Raw genomic sequence first — 18,237 nt, 5'->3', positions numbered from 1 at the left:
AGCCCGGGAACAGCAACACAGCGCGTGAAACTCTTCACGTGCGGTGCGCGAAACTCCTCACGTGCGTGCGTGCGTGCGCTTACGCATGCACACACGCTAAGTCAGCCCCATAGCCTCGCCGGAGATGAGGCTATGGGGATTGTTTGTGCTCCGCCCGCTGCTGCTGGGCGACATTGCTCGTATGCCCGTGAAGTGTATTTGAGAAATAAATTGCGATGAATGTTAATTGCCCGCATGGGCAGTTGTACAGGTGTGAATTGCATGTGTCTGTGTCATTCTGCACCCGTAAGTGTACACGTACATGTCGAATATTCAGAGATAGAAGTCGCTGTTGAACAGTTTTGAGAACAATATATCAAAATTCTATATATATACAAAACATACTATCTTACGTTATCAAAATTGTCACCCTACCAATCACTCCGTCTATTTTGCCACAACTGGCCTTCGTATTCAGACAATGGGCGGGTGCAATTGTTGTTTTCTCATGATTTCGCGATCAGAACATATTCAACATCTCTCAAATAATATACCCGGCCAGCAATGCAACACACACACACGCATATGTATGTCAACACATATGAAATAATTTGTATGCATGCATCTGTGTTTTCATTCAATCGCCAGAAAAAGCACTCAACAATGGCTTAATGGCCACTTTGAAATGTGTAAACAGAAAAAAAAACACCACTCAGATTTGCCTGGGAATATTAAAAGACTCATTAACCACCTCCATCCCCCCTGTCGTATGAATATCTATTTGTTTATTCAATTGTGCATAGCGTCGAGCCGTGCTAAAATAAAAAACATCCACTTCTACAGCGTAATTTAATTTGACACTGACGAGAAGTTTCATTTGTTTAGTTCTGTGGCGCAACAGTCGGAGCGCAGCAGCTGCGGCAAGGGAGCTTCAACTCAAAAGTCTGTTTCTTTTTTTGTTACCATCTCGGCGAACGTCAATCAAAAGCCCGCTTTTGGCAAATTAGTTTGAAAGTGCCGGCTACAGCGAGCGGGGCGATCCGAGCCGGCAGAACTTGTCGTCGAGCTCTGTACAGCAAAGCAGCCGGCAGATTACGGCGCCCGCAAGGAAATGTTTTCCACGTACCGTAGGGGGAACGACTGCCTGTGAAGGAATGGGTGCATGGCTCGCGAATTAAATGAGAGAATGCAACCGACACGCTGTTAAATGCGGTTTTTTGCAATCTGCGGAACAACCGGCGATCGCCTTTCGTCGCTACAAACTTGCCGAGAGGAAAACACCGTTGCCGATTCGCGCTTTGCAAACCACTCGGTGTGTTTGTGTGGCTGTCGGTGGGCTTTATTCTGAAGGTGCCATTCAACTGCTAGCGAATGTTCGCCCAGGTTTTTATTTTATTTAAATACACAATCCAAATAAACGGCGGGTTATTGAAACGTACGACCTGGATTGTCACGACTAACGAAGTCCGTCCGCTACGAGCCGCGCATTTCATGATACCGTTACGGAGTGAACTCTCTCAAGGCGACGGACTGCCGCGCGGGGAAAGATGACCCCGCTCTCACGATGAACGCCACCGTTGTGCGCAGAGTGCGGAGGTGCTCACCAATAAAGCGTTTTGCCGTCACGTTTAATGAATGTGCCACCTCCCGGCATTGTGGAGGACGACGTTTCAATTTTCGTTGTGCGGCAAATTAAGTCGATGTTTTTTATTTTTCATCGGGTTGCGTTTGTATTTATTTTGTATAATAAATTATCCATGTAGATATATTTAGGTTTGTTTTTCCTTTTGGTAAATTTATGTTCTTGAGTGCCCATTGGGATGCATGACTGCTCTTGAAGGGTGTAGACACGAGTTATTTTCTGTAAACAGCAACGATAATTATTTTAATCTTGATTTAATTATTTTCATGAGGAATTGCCTAAACATCCCAAATAACATCACCTTGCCTCTTGTTAAAATAAAAAACAACTTTTCGAACATATCAACATCAAATTAATTTTGTGAAATAAATTTTGTTAAATTAATTTGCAAAATGTTGTTACGAGCAGATTTTAAATTGATTCGTTTTGCAACTGCTACTAAAAAGGAGCAATCTAAACAAAATATTAACAACCTATACAATATAAATAATTATTGACGAAAATAAATTTCGGTTTTTTATTTTCACTACACAGCAGAAGGGAATTAATTGCAAATTCCCCCGCATAATTTACCGAATCACTACGGGTCGCATCTTTTTAGCCGAGAGGGGCCACTTAATACCGGCGCATGCGGGGCGATTGAGAACGCCATGGCCTGATATGGAAATGAAGGTGTTTTTTTTTCTTTCTGTATTGGACAATTTTATACAATAGTTTTTACAAAAACATATAATCTGCGCATGGAAGAACTCTCCATACTGGTTCTCAAACGAATCGTTCCGCGGCACGCATAAGTTCACTGCCACTCGGAGAATGTTTCAAACGCCGAGCGATTCTTCAACTGTTGAAACACGTGGAAGCCACCGAGAGCCGAGTGTGGTGAGAATGGTTTCTCTCTACATATCCCTTTTTGTAAGGAATTTCTTCATTTACCCTACAAATGTTTCCGTTTGTCCGAATTCGAAATAAACAAGCAACGTGATTTCAAAAACCATTTAAAATCTGAGAGTAAATCAATCTGCCTACCGCTCATACATTTGGTAACTACTCTTATTTGACGAAAAACAACGCACTGTGAACTGAGCATTTACACATTTGTTGCCTGCTGACGGTCAGGCCGTGGATATTGAGACCAGCCCTCTTTGTGACAAATTCGATCATTTTTCCACGTCACGCCACGGGCGCTTTGCGACCACCCCGTTCGCGCGCCGAGGGAGCCGGTAATTTGTAATGTGTCGTTAAAGCAATCAACGACGGACCGAGCGTTTAAATGTTTCGTACGTGGCTGCCGTCAAAGGTCAGGCCGTGGGTTTGTGTGGCCACCCCTCTTTGCGAGACACGTGCGCGGTAAGGGGGGGGGGTTAAGGAGAGCCGTGGTTACCTTTGGGGGCAGCGCCGCGAGTCCGAGGCGAGCCTGCTCGCGCCGGTCCAGCAGGACGTAGTCGAGGACGGCCTTCTTCATGGCGCGCTCGTACTCGTCGCACACCTCCTGCGCCGGCGCGCAAGAACGGGCGAGATGCAGTCACCCCGCCGCCGCCACAGCCACAGCCACTCCCGGGTGCGTGCCACGCAGCCAACACGATCAGATAATACAAAGATCCCCCGTGTAGCCTGAACAGACTGTTGGGGCAATTGCTGTTAGCGAGCAGTAACTATGAAGGGCGGCATGGCACACGAGGGGGTGGGTGGCCAGCACTGCACCCGGCCACCTTTGTCCCCCAAGTGACGATGTTCACTGAGTCGACATAGAGGAGGCGCAGGACCGGTTCAGATAAACGTCACCGGTGTTGGCTGTGAACGAGAATCGAACTGGGGTCGCCGGGTTCGTCGCGCAGTGCGCTAACCGCTACGCTCCCGCTCCCAGTTATATGTGCTGTAAGTTCGTGCGTGCATACATACACACCAATATATGTCACTAAACGTCAGCCTGTTCTGGAGTAATCTCAAGATGGAAAGGTTCTGGAAAGTTGACAAGGAATAAACGAAGCCCCCTCGTCGTGCCTCATGCACAACGAGGATGGCGCTAACACCAAACGTGCTTGTCCCATGGCTAGACTGACACCAACCAGAGGGATGTGGAATGTTCAACACAAGCCTAGGGCTTGAGGAGGCAGACACACTCCGTATAGACTTTCAAGACAAATCTCAACCATTCTATCCTGGTCGCGAGCACCCGTTGAACCTGGCAAGGCATTCAAGGGGGTGGTGCGTGCCTACCAGCGTGTGCCTCTTGAGGACTGCTATTAACCAATCCCATTTAACCCCTAGATGCCCTACGAGAGAGAGCTAAGGCAGTGTCAGATAACCACTTCCCAGCTATGCGTGTGGCTGAGAATTGCCCTGAGGTCGGCAGGATAAGACGGCAGTGCGCCCGCCACTGCGTGACCACTCGCCGCGCGCATGCGCACTCGCAAAAGTGTGCACGCGCACAGACATGCGCACATCCTAAGGCAAAGATCCCCTGTATAGCCTGCACAGGCTGTGGGGGCAAGTGCTGTTCGCGAGCACATATGAAGGCTGGCACAGAACACAAGAGGGTTAGGTGGCCGGTGCCATGCCTGGTTGCCTTTGTTTTCCTAGGTACTCATTTCAGGCTGAGTCGACCTAGATGAGGCCAAGAACTGTTTCAAATATTTGCTGATGATTTTTGCGGTAAAAAGGTATCAAACGCAGGTGGCCAAGTCATTAGCGCGCTGCGCTAACCGCTGCATAAGTTCCTGCACACTCGTACACAAGACTAAGACAAATATCCCCCTGAAAGCCTCAACTGACTTTTGGGGCAAGTGTTGTTAGCGAGCACCTATGAAGGCCAGCACGGTACACGAGGCGGTGGGTGCCCAGCACCACGCCCGGCCGCCTTTGTCTCCCTAGTGGCGGTGCTTACACAAGCACCAGGTACTTATTTGAGGCTGAGTTAATCTAGGAGAGTCCCAGGACCAGTTCAGATAATCGTCACTGGTGTTGGCCATGAGCGGGAATCGAACTCGGGTCGCCGGGTTCATAGCGCAGCTCGCTAACCGCTGCACTATCACCCCCACACTCGTTCATACACATGTGTGCACAAAGACACACGCACAATCACATGCACATGTGCACGCGAGCACAACCACATGCGTACACACACGCGCGCACACGTGTACACAAATATTAGCGTGCACGCACACACACCGCACATACACACGTGTGCACATATTCAAAGATCCCCCGTATAGCCTCAAACAGACTGTGGAGGCAAGTGCTGTTCGTGAGCACCTATTAAGGCGAGCACGGCACATGGAGCAGTGGGTGGCCAACATGCATACATACACGCACGCACATACACACACGAACGTGTATGTAGACACGTGCACACACACGAGACTGGCTGACTCTGAACACCAAATAGATGCCCTTTACAAGGAATCAAGAACTGCATTAATCAAACACAGTACTTGTGGTGAACATGCAAACGAACATGCTCTGATAATATTTGGCATTGTCTTTGAATCTGATTGGTCTACGCCAGGTCCTATGATATAGGACATGATTTGTGCAAAATGTCAGAAGAAATGCACGACAAAAGATTTTTTTAGTTTTTCAAAACTGCCGAGCCCAGCCTCAACAATTGCCTTCATTCAAGTCGGAGCGTCATTATTCTCGACAGTGAGATGGCACTGATCTGCGTTGGTGGATAAGAGCCAGGGGTGGAAATTCTACATTCCCATGGCAGGGGCGAGTCTGTGCGCTGAACCACCATTGTCAGAGTATCACACAAATGTTACTCGTCGTATCATCGCTCAAGGCTTGATGAGTTTGCATCGACTTCTGCTCCTGATACGGACTTGCAACCTTCCCAATTGTCACCGCAAAGCACCCGAGTTTCACTGGCATCGTTACGCTGCGTCGTGGATTTAATTTCCCTTTCACAAAATTCCACGTGGCTATTTTGATCCGAAAAATGATTAATAATTAAATAACTAATATTTTTTTTATAAATACTAACTAAATAAATAATACGACAATCGCGACGGAAGCACGTGCAACTCAGATAATGTGTTTGGGATTCAATAGACAGAAGACTCTTTGTGTAATTTGGAACCAAGGATTTGCTGAGCGAATGGGAATCAATTAGTATTCATGCCACTAATTAAATGGGCACGGGTTTAGAAATACATATATATAAAACGATTGCGAATATTTTTTGTCTCATTTTACTATATACATTCGTTCGCTTTATGTTTTAATGGAGACGGAACCTAATGATGTCTAATGAGAGAATTAAAGTGATATTAAGTGCATGCTATGCACACACGGTATAATAATAGTCTCATGTTGTACCAGGAGCATGCAAGACCACGTTGACTTTCATTTGTAACTCGCGCCAAATGCGTGCTCCGCTACATTTCATTCCGAATATCGCATGCCAACTATAACATGTAAAAAAAAATTGTTGATTAGAATTTTAATGATTATGTATATCATAAAACGTATACATGATGAATACTCTCTTTTTAATATACACACAAACATATGCACATATACACACAAACATTATGTCCTGTGTGCATATATATGTTACATTCACAAGAATAATATTGGTTTTACTTTATATAGTGTTGGGGGAATTTTTGTCAGCAAGCATCTAGATATGTTTAACTCTTGATTCTTGCACCTCACCTTTCATTTTAGGCCGAGTCCACCTAAGAGAGGTTCTGTCAGGTTCTTATATAATTTAACAAAACCTAGACACCGATGAATTTACATTGTCAGCACATATTCGTAGATGCGCAGGCACTTTCACAAATACTCAAATAATTAAAACTGCAGTTTTGTATTATCTTGGAGTGGAAAATCAACAATTTGTAATTTTAACCTAGCGTATGAATGTATGTCACACCTTGTGTGTGTTTTTTTGCGTGTTTTGAAGTTACAGCAATAACGTATTTTAAGAATACAGAGACATAACTGTGCTTTATGTACGTATGTTGAACTTCGTTCGCGCCGTACGTAGCCAACCGTGCGAATCAAAGGTGCGGGAGAAAGACAACAAACAAAAGGCAGCTTCTGAAGGACTGGATATTTAGTCCCAGTTCACGGTACGACTTTCATTTCATGTCTCACGCGCACAACAAATCGACGGATGTCACACTCGCGATTTCATGGAAGGGGGGGGGGGTGAAACCCCAACAACTTTAAACAAATATCAACAGCACGCTTACACACACACATACACACTCTCACCGCAAGCACACCCACGTGCAAGCCAACACATCACCTGATAGCCGAGTGACAATTCCATCAGAGCTAACAATGGATTCAAACGGCCGCCACCTGCCTTACCTTTGTGAGGTCGTGCAGATTGTCCTTCCAGCAGAGCCTCAGTGGAACGGGAAGGAGGGACAGCGTGCCTTTCATCCACTCCGGGCACAGCGGGGACAGCATTTGCTGATCTATGGCCGTCTCGATCAAGCCATGATATCTGCAGGGACAGACACACGGCACCAGACATTGATCCTTCCCTTTCTGCCAAGTCGACGCTCTGTCTCCTATCTGTATCCCATCTCTCTCCCCGCCCTCTCTGTCTCTTTACTTCTTCCCCTCTCTCTCTCGCTCTCTCTCTCTCGCTCCGTGTCGTTGTTTTCATTTCGCGAGGCGCGTCTCGATCCAAGGACGCTCAATTATCTTTACGCTTTCGCTGCGCCCCCCTTCTTCCGTCGGTCCAGCGCCACGGGCGGAGCACGCCGCCTCTACGTCTCGCCGCGCGGGCTTAAGAAAGCCTCGCCGCTCCGTCGTGATACCGAAGGCTTTCATCTTTGGCCCAGGGGAGGGTGGCGGTGGGGGGCAGGGGAGGAGGAGCGATGGAGTGGGGGGGGCGGTAGGGGGAGGGAGGGCGAGAGAGAGGGGGGGCCAGGCAAGGGGCTAACAGCTCTTGGCACATCGCGGCTACTCGTTCCATCCACATCATGCCCACCGCTCAGGTGGTCGTCTGGGCCAACCCAAGTCATTAATACGTGTCAAAGCAATCCCAAATCTATATATATATAAAAATGGGAGGGGGGGTGAAAACCCAACAAAGTTCTCAGACTACTGCTATTGAAATGAAACTTAGGCGAGCAATGGTGTGGCAGTGGTGTGCAAGCGCTGACTGAAACACATCCTCGCCAGCAATAGCTCACACTTCATTAACACTGCCTTACAACAGAAATACAGCAGGTTGCGAGTTCCTATTCCAGTCGGAGGACAACTTGAGCTCATTATCCCTCTCTGCGCTCACTGGAATAGGTTCCACTCCGTGAGAAATATTCACAGCTTGTCCTATGGAGAGAGAACAAAGAAAAACCTGTCCCTTGTCATGGAAATATGGAAATGCCACCACTGGTTTAGGGTAGGTAATGGAACGTGAGAGCTGTCGCATCGCTCGTCTGAGCAGAAAAAAAACACTTGGATTTGATCAAATATAATTCAGCAAGCCAAACATTTCAGACAATGCCACTCGCTCTTCTTCGTAATAAATAATCTTTTGTTTTGTAAGGCGGTGTGAGTGATGACAGAGGTGAGATTTTCCAGTCTACGCTTTCGTAGCTACGCCTGCATATAAATACTCGTGTATATTCCCTCACTTTATCGTATCTGCTTATTAATTCTGCACCCTCAGAGTATTATCGCTGCACGCATGCACGCCCAAATCGGCAACGCTAAATGAGGAGCTTTTGTTTCCGTATAAATTGCGACAGATAAGTGCGCACGCACGCACAAACACATAAAAGCTAAGATAAAGATCCCCCATTTATCTGAATAGACGCTTGGGGAAAGTGCTCTTAGTGAGCACCTATTAAGGCCGAGCTAAAGGCATTCTGGAGAGCAACTTGCTCAGCCGCCTTTGTCTCCGGCAACACATTTCTTCCCCGACGAGCTTGCCCCACGTGTTGGAAATATGCTGCAAAGCAATGACCACGACTTGCCCGCCTCGCAATGCCTCCGCACAAACGCAAATAAATTCGAACGCGAACGCTCGCACCCACGGCAGGGACTCCACGCGACCACTCGACGTAGAAAACAAGGACGCGTGTCCCACTCGAACTACGGTTACGCTGTTGGGGATTGCGTTGACCGTGAGCACCTACGAAGCCTCGAGAAAGCGAGCTGAGTGGGTGGGGGTTGGCGGGTCGCCGATGCGTCTGGCCAACGTTGGCAACGTGTCGCAGGTGCTCGTTAGTTTTGGGCTGCGTCGACGTAGGGTGCTAAAAACCGAGGAGGTGTTTCTCGTGCCCTTCGTCGCTGTTGCGCATCACGAGGAATCGAAGCTGCGTCACAAAACCCGTCGCGTAAACTTAAGGACCTTGAACATTGCTGGCGAGCGCCTATTGAGGTCAACGCCTCCGATTAGTGCGGTTGGCTATGTACGATGCGAAAGAAGTTAGACATACAACATAAAGCATGGCAAGTACACTAGTAGTAGTAGGTCGTGTGGTAACACCACCTCCTCATGCGTTAGTCACTCCAGTACTGGCGGAATGTTTCCATCCAGTGCCAATGTTGACACGCACATGCACACACTTTTGCCAAGTACTTTTTGAAGGCTGAGTCGACCTAGCAGTATCCCAGGACATGTTTCAGACATCGCTTTGCCGCTTATGCGCACGGGGTACGATGGAAATGCGATGAAAGCAGACGCGCGCGTGATGTGCTCATAAACGCACAGGCACACAACGGGCACACATGGACACACCAAGGGCACACATGGACACACAACAAACAGGCACACACGGGCACACAGGGGCTCGCGTGGCGGAAGCAACGATAGTGAGCACTGTGTATAGGAGAGGGCAGCATACCAAACGGCAAGTGCTTGCGTTGCATTTCACGCGAGTTTACCGAGGGAGGGCCCAGGACAAGTTCACATACCAAGTAATGACCACCATATCCAATAGGGGAGTTTTTTTGCCAGTATCAAAATGATGCGGAAAAACGAAGAATAGCCTTTATCCTTACTGGCAATGAAGCCTATTCTCATGTTTTCATCACTTTGATACTGGCAAAACGGTCCCATAGATATAACTGCTCAACCCGAACTAGTAACGCTTTGATACTTGCATCGCCTTTGTACCATTCGCCTGTTGGCGTTCTCTGGCCTAACCCTGGTAGTGAGGCAAGGCCATAAAGAGGATGCCCTCTGGTGTAGGCCAATCAGTTTCAAAGGCAATGCCTATATATTATCAGACCATGTTTGTTCGCATGTTTAGCCGCATGCATGTGCAGTTAATGCAGGCTTGATGCCTTGCAATAGGTATATATTTGGCGTTTGAACGGTTTATTGCCAGAAAGGGTAAGACCTATTCCTCTCATCACCACCGGATGAGAATGGGGCGATCGCGCACTTTCTTACACACTTGTGCACCAGCAAGCACACGGAAGATTTGATTGACGAAAAAAGACGAAGGTGCCCCACATTAGCCAGTGCTGTTCGCGAGCACCGATGAAGGTTGGGACGACGGCACATTGGAGGGGATGGGTGGCCAACACCACGCCCGGCTGCCTTTGTCTCCGCAGCCCGGGGATGCTTACACATCAGTGAAAATCCAACTCGGGTCACCAGTTCAAAAGCCACCTCATGCGCAGGCATTCCCGAGAAAGAGCCCGAGATTGGGTGTATATGAAGTATAGTAAACTACGGCGGGAAACCACTTGACGGGTAGCACACTTTATTAACACTTGTCTTGCCACAATAACACGTGTGGTCACTATTTCTCACGCTACACGTTCCACTCGACACGTGTGGTCACTACAGCTCACGCTACACGTTCCACTCGACACGTGTGGTCACTACAGCTCACGCTACACGTTCCACTCGACACGTGTGGTCACTACAGCTCACGCTACACGTTCCCGCTACACGCTCACGGGCACTCCAGCCCCGTAGCATCCGTGGAACCTACAGACCCACCCCAGCTTGGGCGTGGGTCACGACCTCTGGGTCCCGCGGCCCGGCCCTCACACGGACGTCCGGCACCGGGTCCCAAGGTCCCGCCTCTGAGCCACACAGGGCCCCGGTCCCCACAAGGACAGCGGGACTAGGGGTCTCAGGGCCCTATCTCTTCCTCCTCCGTCTTCTTTCTTCACTGGTCACCAACTCCCCGCGCGCCTGCGCGTACCGCCTTATATAGCCTCCGCTCCCAGGAGACGGAGCCTATGCGGACCGCGACGTGAGCACCCACCTTAGTTGACCAATCACCACGCGCTGCCACACGATCCCTTCGCTGTCAGCGCGCGTCACCCACACACAGCCAATCACCACCTCATAACCCATGACCCCGCGCTGACCTATGATCCCTCACTGTCAGTGCGCGTGACCAACACACACAGCCAATCACCACGCGCTGCCACACGATCCTTACCGCCAGCGCGTATCACCACTACATATACATAATGAGGTTTCAAGTGCCATTCTCGATATGCAGACAAGTGTGCGACTGCAAGAGAATTAAAACTTTGCTGTCATGATCCAAAGGCACAGCAGACAGTCTGCATTAGGCTGAGAATGTCTTCTTCATACGGAACCGTGTTACGTTCAATATAGAGACAGGATTGGTATTCGAACAAAAGCCACTAATGCCACCACAACTTTCCATCCCACCCTTCCTCCTGTTAGATCGTGCAGATGTTAAAAAATTGCCATGCCAACTTACAAGGTCTGCTACTGCAGAACATCTCCATCTGGCGTTTGGTCTCCCCTTTGTCGCAATCTTCTGGATGGCACTCTCATCACCTGCCAGGGCACGCTACCCTCCTTGAAAACATTCTGAGTGCTTTCTGGCCACATACAAAATCTTAATTCCAAGTGGCCCACCCTATCCTGACATCACATTACCAGAATGCTCCACGTACCTCGATATGAAGGACGCAGGCTTCTCCTCTAGGAGGTTTGTTAAACGTTCGCTCTGTACATATCTCATCCAAACGGATAGTGCAGCGGTTAGCATACGTTGAGGGTGCGAGTTCAAATCCGTGTTGACAAAATGAGTACGACTTTTTTCGAATAGCAATTGGCCTACACACTCTGCCCTGACATTGCAATGTGGGCGTCACGGTGGCAAAAAGTTAATTCCCTTGCCTGGTATGCAGGAGGTCGTGGGTTTCATCCTGACCCTGACGCCTGCTGTATATTTGGAATTTGCGTGTCTCTCTCCCCGTAGTCACTTGGATTTTTCTCTGGGTCCCCCGGTTTTTCCCTCCACAATTAGCAGCATGCATTTAGTGTATTTGGTTGCTATATATTTCCACGTGATAATCCACTTCCTTTGAGCTATCATTTGTGGAGAGGTCGCTTCTGAAAAATAGCTACATAGCTCAGCACGGCGCGTCCAGAGCCCAGACGTAAAGCGCTGGTGTGGAATTCCTCATTCCTGCGCCGTGTTTGTGAAACATCACGAGCAGCTCCCCCCGGGGTAGAGTTTGCACTTCCAATTGGCCGCTGCAAGAGCGCTCGTGCTAAGGGTTAGGATTGGCGACGGACGCTGGGCTTATTGCCCCCATAGGAGGCCGATGGTGCGCGGGCGACGCTCATAATCCGAGCGCATCTCGTCCATTAATCCTGCGAGGATCCTTATCTCTGCCCGGCGCTCGCTCCGATACTTTTGAAGGTCAGGACGTAGGCAGCGCTCACGCCGTCAGATAAAGCGACGACAAGGGTTGCCAAGTCTCGAGCAAGGTCTGCGTTAACGCTTTCACGGACAGCGTTGTGCATGCGCGCGCGCGTGCGCGTTCGTCTTTGCGCGCGTGCGTCTGTGCATCGGGCGCGGGGAGCGATAGTGTGGCGATCGGTGCACTGCCCAAAAACCCCGGCAACCTGGGTTCGATTCGCGGCCGTGCGAAACATCGACAAGTGCCGTTTAAGCCCCTCCGACGTACGGCCCCCGAAAACACGCACCGCGGAGCTTTGCAGCGCAGCCGCGTAAACCGACGCTCCCTACTGTGTGCTCCTCCGAGGTGGACTCGGCCTTAAACCAGATTGTGTGTGGAGCATTCAAGAGGCGAATTGGCGGTGGGCCGCGGTGTAGGTGACACCCCACCTTAATAGGTGCTCACTAACGGCACTTTGTCCGGAACTGTATGGCTACACAGGGGACCGCTGTCTTTGTATACGTTCCAGCTGGGACGGTGCTGCCAATTAAAGCCATAATCACGATAGGAATGTTTGGAGCTCAATCCCTGGGAGAAGGTAAATGCGCCTAAGTCAGTAAAACAAGTCAAGCATTGTGGGCGGGCAGCAGGAGTTACCCCATAGAGATAGGGCCTGCCACATTCACGTGACATTTTCACGTACAGCTCAGGGTATTAAAGCAGAGATAACTGATTACCTAGTTCGTTTGAGAAAATATTACGAATTTGATCTTTTGACAAATATGTATAACCAGTATGTAATACCAAGTATTCCTTGACAACGTAAATGTGTCAGCATTAAACACCAATACATGTACAAATGTGCATACTCACCAGAAGGCTAACAATGTGTTAACGCGTCGCCTGTCAGGTCCACGTTGTTCTTTATCAAAGAATAAATACTGAGGTAGAGTCGGCCGTGAGAGAAAAAGAACATAGCTTTGCAGAGCCGTCCCTTTCGCCATGAAAGTTGTTTCTCAGTGAAATTGCGGATGAAAGGCTTTTGCCCTCCAGTGCTTTGTGCCAGATCACACATCGGCACCAGGTCAAGGCTGTTTGTGTCAATAGATTGCTCAAGAAAATAATAATATTTTCAGTGTGCGGAAATACATATGCGTGCATACAATAACTAAAGACTTGGCAAGCTTAGCGTAGTCGACTCCGAGGCAAGGGCAGGGGGAGTCACGTTGTAATAGCGATGGAGAGAAAAATAGCGGCTGTAAATTCCCACGTGATAAGCCACTTCGTAGAGCTATAGTTTGCGATGGCCAGGTAGCTCAGTGGGCCTTCTTGCCTGGTAAAATGAAATAAAAGAGTTTAAATAGTTACCGACGGTCACTGGCAAAGGGGCGCAACTTCAAATAAACGTGCACAACCGTGTAGATTTACAGCAGTGCATTTAACAACGACGACAAAACCAAGAGCTAATACAATCGCGCAGGTTAACCGTGGAGAAAAAAAGTGAAGTGAAAATACCGCGCGCGGAGCGATTTTCTCAGCCGCCGGCGGGAACACGACACAACGGGGTTGAGTTTTTTCGGGGCGCAGCACGGACGACCTTTGTTAAGAAGATGTATTTCAGCGTCGGCAATCGGTACGGTCTCTCACGCAAGCCGCTCTCGTGACTTATTCATCACGAGGAAGCCGGTGGCGGCGGCGGCTTGACGGAGGGATGGCCGGGAGCTGCGCCGCCTCTCTCGCCCGCGCCGCTCCGCTCGTGACATTTCTATAGCGGAGCCGGGCGACGTTTCCAGTCTTGACTGGCGTTTCTCATTAACCCCTTCGCATCGCGAGAACAGCCACTGGATGAGGAGGAGGATGGAGTCTCTCGCCAGACAGAGGCAGCAGCGGCCGTGGTTGAGGATGAGGAGGAGGATGCTGCTGAATGTGACCCCCATGGCCACGCGAGGCATTCTGCTGGAGACGCCAAAAGCCCAGGGTTTATTATCGGAGATTAAAATGTGACATTTACTTTGTGTCAGTAAAGGTGACCTTAATTATACACTTTTTTTGTTGCCTTTATAATGCAAATTTAATTAAGCAACAAAAACAATCCGCTCAGATGTTAAAGGGCCATATATGATTTGTGTGTGTGCGTGCGTGCACGCGCGAGCGCGTACATATACTGTCAAGAGTGTTGTCTCAGTGATTAGCACACTGCGCTGTGAACCCAGCGACCTACATTAGATTGTCGCCCATCGCTAACATCTGTGGCAAGGGATATCTGAAATGGTCCTGGGCCTCGCCTAGGTCGTCATTGCATCCTCATACGAGTACCTGGCGTGGTGTTTCAAAACATTAGCATTGGGGAGACAAAGGCAGCTGTGGTGCTGGCCACATCACCCCCAACATGCATGTGCTCTGCAGGCCTTGGTGATTACTCGCTAACTGCACTTGCCTCAACAGTCTATAAAGGCTGTACGGGAGATCTCTGAGTCTGTGTGTGTACAATATAAGTGATATCTGTGCGCGCTGCAGCAGGGTGCTCAACTCACAATTACAAGATAGACGTCCTTCCATCATCCGTCTAAAGCCAATAAAATGGATAGCCGGTTTAATGGAAAGTAGGCAATGGTTGTTCAATGAAGAGAATTGGGGTCTGATTCGTGCAGAATTTGTTTTCACACTGTTGCAGAATTCCAGTCGCCGCTGGAAATTCTACAAGAGCGATTACGCCGAATTCACGTTGCAGTTTTGGCCCAATCAGTAGCTGGCGAGCGTCGCTCGGTGTCGGGGCGTGTTGTGCTGACATCAGCTCACTCGCCCCATCGACGGACCGAGCCGACCAATCAGGCTCCGTCTATCTCACACACAAACACGTGCTAATGTGTGTAAGGGTTGCTCCATCCTCCCCGATTATTATTCTGAATGTTTGTTAGTTTACCCAGGACAGCCTCACTAAGTCTCAAATCACTCTTTTTCAGGAGGGTCCTGCAACGTTTGAGGCTGCGTCGACGTAGGGGAGGCCCAGGTCCGGTTCAGATAACCATCACTGCTGTTGACCATGAGCGGGAACTGAACTGCTGTCTATATGTACACATTAATAATGTAAATTCATGATTATATTCCTAGACAGCAAAGGAAAAAATGAAGGAAGTGCTAAAGGATGTAAAAACTGCAAGTTTGGATAACAGCAATGCCTAGATCATTAGTCAACGTGCTTGCAGCCAACGGCTAAATGCCATGTTGCTAAAAAGAAGAATAGTAATTTACAGACTTTTATCAATCCACTGGGTATGAAGACCCCCCCCCCCATTCCGTGTCGGGTTGTTTGACCATACTTCATCAAGCTGGTCGGTACGGGTTGTGGAGGAGGTGCTCACGGCTGGTTCATATATCCCTGGCAACTCGACGCCTGACTTATATTAATAGCCTACAAAGCTGCATGAGGAATGGTTGCCTTCGCATGTGCGTACATGTGCATCTGTGACTAAATATGTGCACGTCCGAGGGGTATCGTGGCACAATGGATAGCGCTTTGCGTTAAGAACCCAGCGAATCGGGTTTTGATTCCTGCTCACGGACAACAAACAGTGGCGAGTGATATTGGCCTCGTAAGCCATGCCTCAAGCCCACCGTAACCCCGCCATTTTCTGGCCCCTCCGCAGTTACGCACTCAGAAGCGACGGAATGGGTGCACGTTCTTTGCACAATCGGCTGCACGCGAGTTTCATGAAGTGGATTGTATGCAGAGCTTCTTTCGCACCGTACGCAGCCAAACGAGCTAATCCGAGGTGTGGAGGAACGACAACAAACCACACAACTAATAGTAGTTCTAAGGATATTAGTTTTCAATCTATGAGTCCTTGTACGCTTTGGAAGCCAGCCGTCGCTATGCTAAAAATGTGAGGAATTGTGAAGAAATCAGCTACATGAGCTAGGTTCTCTCACCAGAGACAACTCACGTTGGATGACCAATGAAGATCAGTATTGGGAGGAACTTGTCCTTTTCTGATTAGAATTATGTTCACTCCTGTCAATCTACTGCTGGATGAGGGCCTCCCCACCCTGTGTCAGTCATGGGAGTTGTTTGACCAACACGACCTGCGATATCATTTGTAGCTGATGATGGCCGTGCCCCGAAATAAAAACTCAGGTTCATAGCGGAGTGTGATTATCACATCATGAAGTGATTATGACGGGCAGCTTAGATTTGAATCCTGGTAATGCACATCTCCAGAACCATTTTTTTAACCCACAGATATCACGGTCCTTGAATGGTCAACTCCCATTCTAATACCTCCATTTTCACAGAATTTGGATTCTAATAGTGTGAGCGTGCCATCTGGCGGTGATCCCTGGAATTACGGCGAGAATCTCACCTATTTGAAATGGAGAGATGCGGATCGCTATTAAAATGAATGGGGATTCTACGGATGCCTGCTGGATCGTTGAAGATATCCCCATTCACTTGAATGGAGTTTCAGGAATCGCCATTGAACTGCACGTGGCACTTATTTTACAGCCACAGGATCCCCCACGTAATTAAATGTCGATTCCTGAATTCCCATCACAATTCAGAGGATCGCCACCAGCTGGCAAAAGTATGACAATTCCCCACGTAAAATGCTGCCGATTCTATTCCTACAATGACCCTGTTAGTAAATAATATTTGATTTCAAGGAGCACATTGTTAGGAATTGTGCGAATCACTCAGCACTATTAATCACCGTATAGCACAACCATTACTGACTGCACAAAATTCCACTAATACTGTAGCTTCATCGACCAAAGAGCAATGGGTTTGTTTGTTTAGTTCACGCGTGAAACATCACTGCGAGTGCTACGCGTCGACAAAATTGAGCAGAGAAAATTACGATGGTTGCCCTCAACAAATGTTATCTACAAATGGTCCCCACCCTCTGTCCACCCAGGAGCGGCCGTTTATAGTTAGTCGGTGGGCAGGCCGCCGTAGCGGTGGGGCAAAGTGTGGGGTACGCCCACCTCGTCTTCGAAGATTGGTGGCCAGAGTGGAATAGCGGCGCAAACGATCCTCTGGCAGGGACTCTCTCTCTCTCGAGCTCGCTCTCGTGTGAGGCGCCTTCCACCAGCAGTGGCGTGAGCCAAGCAATTGTAGGGCTTCACCTTTACCACGTATGCTTAATATTGCAAATGGAATGGCCGGGATTGGGGGTGCACGCCAGTAGTCTTGCGCTGTCGAGTGGGGCTGGTGGAACATGCAATAGGTCTTTACATTTAGGTCTTTACATTTAGGTTGACTCTACACATCCACTTTGGATGCTCTGTGCTTCTCGTGTTGTTGCCGATTGTTACATTGCTGCGCATGCAGGCCTTCCTCTTGGACTTTGCCATTTTATTTATTTTTACAATGTGTGTCAGTTGTATTTTATTTTTCAACATTGCATCTAACGTATCCTCCCTTGTAACCCCTTGTCACGTGTCACCGTTGCTGCTTTTATGGGCAGCTTGCCCTTGAAAAAAAGGAGCTGTTTAGCTCAACGGACCTTGCCTGTCTCAACAGAGTCTGAGTCTGAGACTCACAACCTGCCAGACTATGAGGTTCCCAGTGAATGAATGGCATCACAGCAGGTGAGACACTGACCTATCACTGTGGATTTCCGAGTGGAATCTTTTGCCATGGGTTAGGGTTTTCTCGACTCGTGCTTTCTCACACATGCAGACAATAACCAAGCATCCAAAGCAGGACGCCACTGATTGAGACCAATTTAGTTTCCCTGGAACAAATAAATATCAATTGATGAATGCCAATACATTCAAAGTATGCATTTCTCTATTCTTCTTCATGAATTATTTTAGACTGAGACAGAAAAAGGAATGCATAGATTTTAGACAACATATGCAGGTTAAATACATTTAACAACATGTGTGGCATTGGGTGCACAAAAGCTCTCAGCCTTGTCCAGACCACCAGCTCAAAAGAGCTGAATGTGTGGCCGGGTTGACGTTGGCACCAACAACTCAAAGAGTTGAGAAAAATGCGGCCAACACCACACATT

General features: G+C 48.6%; 1 protein-coding gene across 10 annotated transcripts in view; it reads right to left on the bottom strand.

The window, feature by feature from the left end:
• The window catches only part of LOC144934736 (dynein axonemal heavy chain 3-like), an 864,594-nt gene that overhangs the window by 563,672 nt on the left and 282,685 nt on the right, over positions 1–18,237 (bottom strand). For 8 of the 10 annotated variants that reach the window (XM_078860821.1, XM_078860816.1, XM_078860817.1 and 5 more), the window contains 2 exons: positions 6,941–7,079; positions 3,003–3,110 (listed from right to left, as the gene is read on the bottom strand). In XM_078860821.1, coding sequence (XP_078716947.1) covers positions 3,003–3,110; positions 6,941–7,079 — 247 coding nt within the window. The other 2 variants (XM_078860823.1, XM_078860825.1) reach the window with 2 other exon arrangements.

Source organism: Lampetra fluviatilis, chromosome 11 (assembly GCF_964198595.1).
Source record: "Lampetra fluviatilis chromosome 11, kcLamFluv1.1, whole genome shotgun sequence".
Classification (NCBI taxonomy): domain Eukaryota; kingdom Metazoa; phylum Chordata; class Hyperoartia; order Petromyzontiformes; family Petromyzontidae; genus Lampetra; species Lampetra fluviatilis.
This window is presented reverse-complemented; position numbering and strand designations above follow the sequence as displayed.